Source organism: Lutjanus erythropterus, chromosome 20 (assembly GCF_056507025.1).
Source record: "Lutjanus erythropterus isolate fLutEry1 chromosome 20, fLutEry1.hap2, whole genome shotgun sequence".
Taxonomy (NCBI): Eukaryota; Metazoa; Chordata; class Actinopteri; order Lutjaniformes; family Lutjanidae; genus Lutjanus; species Lutjanus erythropterus.
Window position 1 is genome coordinate 20,193,795 of NC_139336.1, and position 6,411 is coordinate 20,200,205.

At 42.6% G+C, this 6,411-nt stretch overlaps 1 protein-coding gene across 1 annotated transcript; it reads right to left on the minus strand.

Annotated features, from left to right (window-relative positions):
* Window positions 1-389: 389 nt before the first annotated feature.
* Window positions 390-4,965, minus strand: trim69 (tripartite motif containing 69). Its single transcript, XM_084746523.1, has 6 exons — window positions 4,194-4,965; window positions 3,414-3,509; window positions 2,332-2,565; window positions 1,627-1,649; window positions 1,416-1,531; window positions 390-1,122 (listed from the first exon to the last, which is right to left on the minus strand). Exons 1-6 carry the CDS (start codon window positions 4,833-4,835, stop codon window positions 578-580), a joined length of 1,656 nt encoding a protein of 551 aa, XP_084602649.1. The 5' UTR covers window positions 4,836-4,965; the 3' UTR covers window positions 390-577.
* Window positions 4,966-6,411: the final 1,446 nt, after the last annotated feature.

Sequence of the window (6,411 nt, forward strand, 5' to 3'; positions counted from 1 at the left end):
TAGCACGTTGCATTCATCATGTAACCAGACAGTTCACATTCGTCACCGAAGCACAGCTTCTCTGAAATGAAATGTGTGGCTGTAGATCCAGTCTACAAACTGAACAATGTCAACAAAAGTGTTACAGTTTAAAGGCTCCCTGCAGAGTTTTAGACCTCAACAGAGCTGTTTGTCTATGAGTCGGTCCCCATTTGGTTTATGTTTATTGGACGATACATAGTCCTACCAGTGATGTCACTGTTTCACTGGAATACTTGAAATACTTAAAACATCAGCTTTGAAAATGTTTATGAGAAAGGAAATGCACTCAACACGTTTGTTAGACCTCCAGGATACACCCAATGCAATTTAGTGAGTAATGCTGAATGTAAAAATAGCTTTTTAACTCCACAGGGTCCCTTTATGGTACATCTGTTTCTAATGGAGATTATTCAGATATCTAATGTACAAATACATTGCACAATTACAAACCCACTGTTTTTCTGTAAAATAGAAAGTAGAAATCTTTTATTTGTATGTTTTTTGGTAACTTTTTACCCTTTTGCTCCCCTTTCTGTTGTATTTCTGGCACAGTTTTTTAAATCTTTGGCAAGAAAACTTTGAGAGGCTCATTCTCATGCACTTTGTCCAGAAAGCCTAAGTTGAAGTATGGGTACAGTGTCTCTGTGAAGTTCTCCCTGAAGGTGTAGAGGTGTGTCATGCTCTCTGCGTTGTAAAAGGACACCAGGCCCCTCTTGTAGTCCAGGTACACTCCGATCCGTGCCAGTGGCTCCTCCAGGGACAGGACCTTTGGTGGTGAAGTGCCAGCCATGTACTGAATCCCATAAGAGAGGGACAGAGTCCAGAAGCCGTTGGCTGGCAGGGCTTTGATGACTCCCTTCCTGGGCACCGACTCTCTCGCCACCCCCACGGTCCAGACTGTGCTGCTGTAGACTTCGATCTCCCAGTAGTGGCGTCCGTGGGTGAAGCCCTGGCTGCCGAGAAGGGACAGGGCAGCGTTGAACCTGTAGGGGTTGTCCTGCACTGTGTGGTTAAAGGTCTGGTAGCGAACGCAGGTGAGGGACGAGGTCAGGCTGAGCCAAGGGTTGGCCGTGCTGGAGTTGAACGTGATGGCTGCTGGAACTAAAACGAGGAAACATAACAAAGGATTTTAAATGTTTTTTGAAAGTATATGTTGATACTTAGAATATCAATTATTTTAAGTGGGAATGTAGTGTAGTGTATTACCTACAGTAGATGGCAGTCAACATACCCCCAGTGTTGGAGAAGCAGAGAGGAGTACCCGCATGGACGCTAGGCAATGTACTGCTGTGGACAGGGTCCAACAAAACGGAGCTTCCATGCTGCTTCTGCCAAACACCATCTACTGTAGGTAACACTGACTTCGAGTAATGCAAATGATCCCTTTAAAATACCTGGATAAATGCTTCCCTTCATGGATTTCCAGACTCTGTACTGCAGGGGCCCGGCAAACCGCCCCTCGCACAGACTGGGCGGTGTAAACGCAGGTTTCTCAAACTTCAGCGAAGGCCTGCCAACAGAAGCAAAGTCAGAACAGTGAAGAGAGAGATTAAAAACAAAAGCCTATTGCAGGATGAGGGAGTAAAAAACTTTTCTCACACTCACCTCTGGAGGAGGACTTTAATGCTCTGAAACAAGACACAAGAATAAACACAGGAAAAGAGAGACACAGTCTGGTGATTAGTTTTGTTGTATCTGAAAGACGAGAAAGCTTTTTCCACATTACATCAATGTCTGAGCGCACGCTATCCCACCCTGTGGGATCTCCCTGTGGCCGGGGGAAAGTCCCGCAGTTGTGGCCTGAGTATGGCCCTGTGCCTGAACTAAACTCCTTATCCCCCAGATCAACGAGTGAGATCACTAGACTACATCCTACATCCTGTCTCCGCTCACCGCTCAAGTCTTTTGTTATTAGAAAAGCAGCAGCAGTGTTACTATTTTCACCAGTATGTCAAAGTTTACTCTCTGAATACATGCAAACTGACATGATAAACATGTCCATGGCCTTTAAGAATGGTCACACCCTGCTCAGTCAAATCTTTAATGTTGATGTTGGAAACTGTTTAACATTCTGGCACAGAATCACCATGTATGTCTGATTTATGACAAAAAGATGTATAAAACTAACTTTCAGCCTAAATTCTACCTCTTTACTTTTTGGCTTATAAAAAGTCTTGGACCAAATAAGTTAAAAATCAAGAGCTCAGCATTTCTCGTCTTAATCATCCCCAGAGCTGAGTCATCATGCACTCAATAACTTCCAGATGGACTGTATTCATGGTGCATGAAGTTCATATGTGCTGAGCTCACCCGGAGCAGAGTGAATGGGTCCTGCTCCTTCAGTTTTTCCTCTATCTCCTGGACGGCCCGCTGCAGACGAGAGATCTCCACACACAGCAGGGCCTTGTGCTCGTCCAGTCGGATCAGCTCTCTGCGCTCCTCCGTCTTCAGCTTCACCTGCAGCAGCTTTTCCTCCTGGTACAGGAACTGGTGCAGGTCGCTGAACTGGGCCTCGATGCGCTGCTTCAGGTCAGCGGTGTGCTCCTAAGGAGGTGGAGGATGATGAGTATTTGTCGCTGGGAGCAATTAATTACCTTTAGATTTCTCAAGAATTACAGTGGTTGCATGACTACAAAGATGGAAGGATGAATCCATTTCATGTTTTACTCTTTTATGATGTAGAAACAAATGTTCAAATGTCCAAATTAGGCAGAACACTCTTCTGCACTGAATATTAGAGAAAAACATCATATTTGCCTTGCAGATATAATCATTTCTTTCAAGTATAATCTGATTTTAAGATGTAAAGGCTGAGTTGTACCAACAAGGATTCACCCAATTAAATCATGGCTTTATCTTAAAAAATGTTGCATCAAAATTTGAAATGATCTTAAAATAAGAAAAATTAAGTTTAAATCCTTATTTTTCCATACTGAGCTGTCTGTTTTTTTCACATTTTATAAATTTTATACCTAGCTATCAAACAACACAACATTTCATTAAGAAACACAGAGCAGCCAGAAACAGTTGTCCCCCTCTTTTAGTCTTAACTGGGTCCCACACTTTACTTTTTATTTATTTTAATTTGGGTAAGGAATACTCCTGATTAAACTCTATTTAATTTTGGTTTACATCACTAAAGTTGGATTTACTGAATGGAGAACAGTTTTTAACAACAGAGATCTGCTGTCTTTTGAATCTGGATTTACTCATTTTGAACCTAGTTTTGCTGATCTCTGATTAGAACTAATTTTAGATTAAATTAGTCTTTGTTGGTGCAAGCCAGTATAAATGGATCAAACTGGATGTTTACAGTGGTGCAGAAAATGCAGTAGTGATTGCAGAGTGTGCATTATGACATGAAATCTTGTTTCTGAGGTGTTCCTTCTCACCTTGAGCTTTTTAACCTCGTCCTCAGCTTCTCTGTCACACTGCAGCGCTGTGTTGAGCTCAGCTTTAAGGGAATCCATGGAGCTATTCAGGGACGCCTGATGGGACAGAGACACAATGTCATTGCACACTGATCTGCCTCTCACTTTGAATACAATGTTAAAATGGTTGTTTTGGATGCAGATTTAAAAAAAATCCTTATACAATAAAAATAAACATAGTAAATAAGCACTGGTGTTTCCTTAAAGGTACAATATGCAGGATTTGTCTGTTTTGGTTCTTAAATGCACCAAAAAAAAAAAAAAACCCAGCTGATTGTGAATCTTATTCCCAGGACGTCAAATGCAGTCGCTTGGGGTTTGTAAAGCATCCCTAGCACAGCAGAATAATGAGAAAATAAGAGGGTACGGGCAGAGGGCTGGGTCTCTGCGGATGCAGGCGCCACCACACACTTCTGGTGGGTCGTGCATGATGATTGAGAGTGGTTATTTTTGTATGACCGTGTCTGTGCTTGTTATTTTGGAAAAATCCTGCATAGTATGCCTTTAAGTCCCCTGCACTGATGTATGAAAACAAGGATGCACAGCAGTGATAAACATGGGACAAACGATGATTAAAAGGACCATAGCAGGTACTATAAGAACAGAGAAGGAGCATTTGCACCTACTGTCAAAGTTGATGTTGACAGGTTGTCACCATTACAGATGGAAAACAGTGGTCATACTGTGCCATGCACTAAGTAAAATATGCATACTTCCTGAGATTATTAAAGCTTCACTCACCCTGTACTTCAGTTCAGCCTCCTGGACACACACCATGGTGTGATTTCTGTGCTCCTGGGAGAGACCACACACCAGACACACCAGCTCCTGGTCCTCCTCACAGTAAAGCTTGAGCTCCTCTCTGTGTCTGCTGCAGCGTGGGACCGGAGCAGGAGCCCTCTCTGCCACCCCAACATCTGGCAGGCAGGGTCCGGTCCCGCTCTCCTCCAGACCCTGACAGTAACTCTCCACTATGTTGGCGACAATGCGGTTGGGCCTGTAACTCTGTCCCGGGTACACCTTCCTGCACTGGGGGCAGGAGCCTGTGCCCCCCTGCCCAGGGCCCCTGGGACCAGTCCAGTAACCCTCAATGCACGCCTGGCAGAAGGTGTGATCACAGGGCAGGGACACAGGCTGCTTGAAAAGATCCAGGCAGATGGAGCAGGTGAGATCTCTGCTGATTCTGTGTGTGTGTGCTGAGCTTTTGGTGACTTTTCCAGCTATGGGAGGCTGTCGCAGCTTTTCCATCGCTGTCTGCACAGCAAAATCTCCTTCCTTTGGTTTCCAACTTTTCTTGTCTGGCTTTATCCCCTGGTTCAGTTTCTCCAAGTTCTGCAGATAGACTGACTGGATTTTCTTCACTTCCTTCTGATTCTTGCTCATTCCTTTGCCTTGATTGTTATCCTTTGTTCTGACTATACAGCTGGACCTCTACGTCCTTCCTCTTCTGCAGAGTGTGGCTGCTCTCTCCGGCCTCCAGTCTTCCTGTTGATTGTGGGGAAATAAAGTGGGTGGTGCAGAAACAGCCACAGCCTCTCACATCCTCAGCAGATAGTGAGGGGATCTCACTGAGCCCCCCTTTTCCCTCCAGACTGACGTCACATCTCAGGAAACCAAGGCGGACCGTGGATATTCTATCCTTGGCATGTTTGTTTAGTGAAGTCTGGCTGGTAACTGCGAAAAATTCCTAATTCGCAACTCCTAATCTGCTTTAGCGGAACTACAGAAACATGTAAATCCATTTTATGTGACTTTGAGTTCATATGTGTGTGTGTGTGTGTGTGTGTGTGTGTGTGTGTGCACCCACGCATGAGTGTGTTTGACCAGAAGTCTGTGAGCAGTAACAGATTTCCTGCTTCTTTTTATGGAAACTGCTCTCTGCCCAGAAAGTAATCATCGCTGCTGAAGGGTAAACAAGATCATTAAGAGATTTACACAAAGAAAGAAAACGTCCTGCAGGAAGAAAAACTCCACCATGAGCAAATACAAATTCTCCAGGCATCCTGTAACTTTTCTACAGATATTTAGATCTTGTTCCCTGAGGGCTGCAACATCTGTCCAGTAAATTAAAGCTCCTTTCATCTCACTAGTTAAGAGTTTTTATGTGACTTGCTACATATTGGCATAATATAATGGCTGTAGTCTCTAATATAAATATTACAGGGTGTTACATCAGGCTAATCACACCGTATCACCGTGAACTCAATACTGACACCCTGTGATTATGCACTGGAACATAATCACAGGTCAGGGGAGCATAAATAGGATTATGTTAATTTAAAAAATACGTGGGTGTGTGTCAGAGACAGATACACACACAGACAGACACAGATGCACATTTAACATCCTGGTGTGTGGAGTTTAATAAGTTAAGTTACATCTTTGAAATGCTCTCTGCAGTATGCTATGGACAATAGTGACATCTGGTGGCTCAATATTAAACAAGGATGAATTATTCAAGTTCGGTTCTGTTATGTAGGTTAACACAGGGTTCATGGTACAATGAAATGTGTGGGACAAGAGGAACAGGTCAGCTACGCAAAAAGAGCCGACATAACAGTACTGGTCAGATAGAGATAAAATGAGATATGAAAGAAATTTTGATATGTGGTAATTATGATATATAGTATTGCACATTATGTGTGTATCAGTTATTAGATGTTTGTGATCAACTCAGCTTTTTATTAATTTCTCAACTTTGATACAAACATGCAGACCAAAGAGCTTCAAATAGCAATATTAAAATGACACAGACAAGAAATAAAAAAAGACAATAAACAACAATAAATAAAATCTGACAAGACTAAAATTACAGTGATAAAATGTTAAATATCAATAAATAAAATGCAATAAAATAAAACAAGATAAAATAAAATGAAATAAACACTGGGTTAAAACATGACTTTAAAAAATAAGGGGTTGCCATTCAAGTATCCAGAGAGTTTCACAGTTTAGGTGC

Coding starts and splice junctions, on each gene's coding strand:
- trim69 (XM_084746523.1), bottom strand. CDS start 4,835: ATGAGCAAGAATCAGAAGGAAGTGAAGAAAATCCAGTCAGTCTATCTG. Junction 1,532..1,626: donor ATTAAAGTCCTCCTCCAGAG/GTGAGTGTGAGA, acceptor TTCTGTTGGCAG/GCCTTCGCTGAAGTTTGAGA. Junction 1,123..1,415: donor GAAGGGAAGCATTTATCCAG/GTATTTTAAAGG, acceptor TCCTCGTTTTAG/TTCCAGCAGCCATCACGTTC.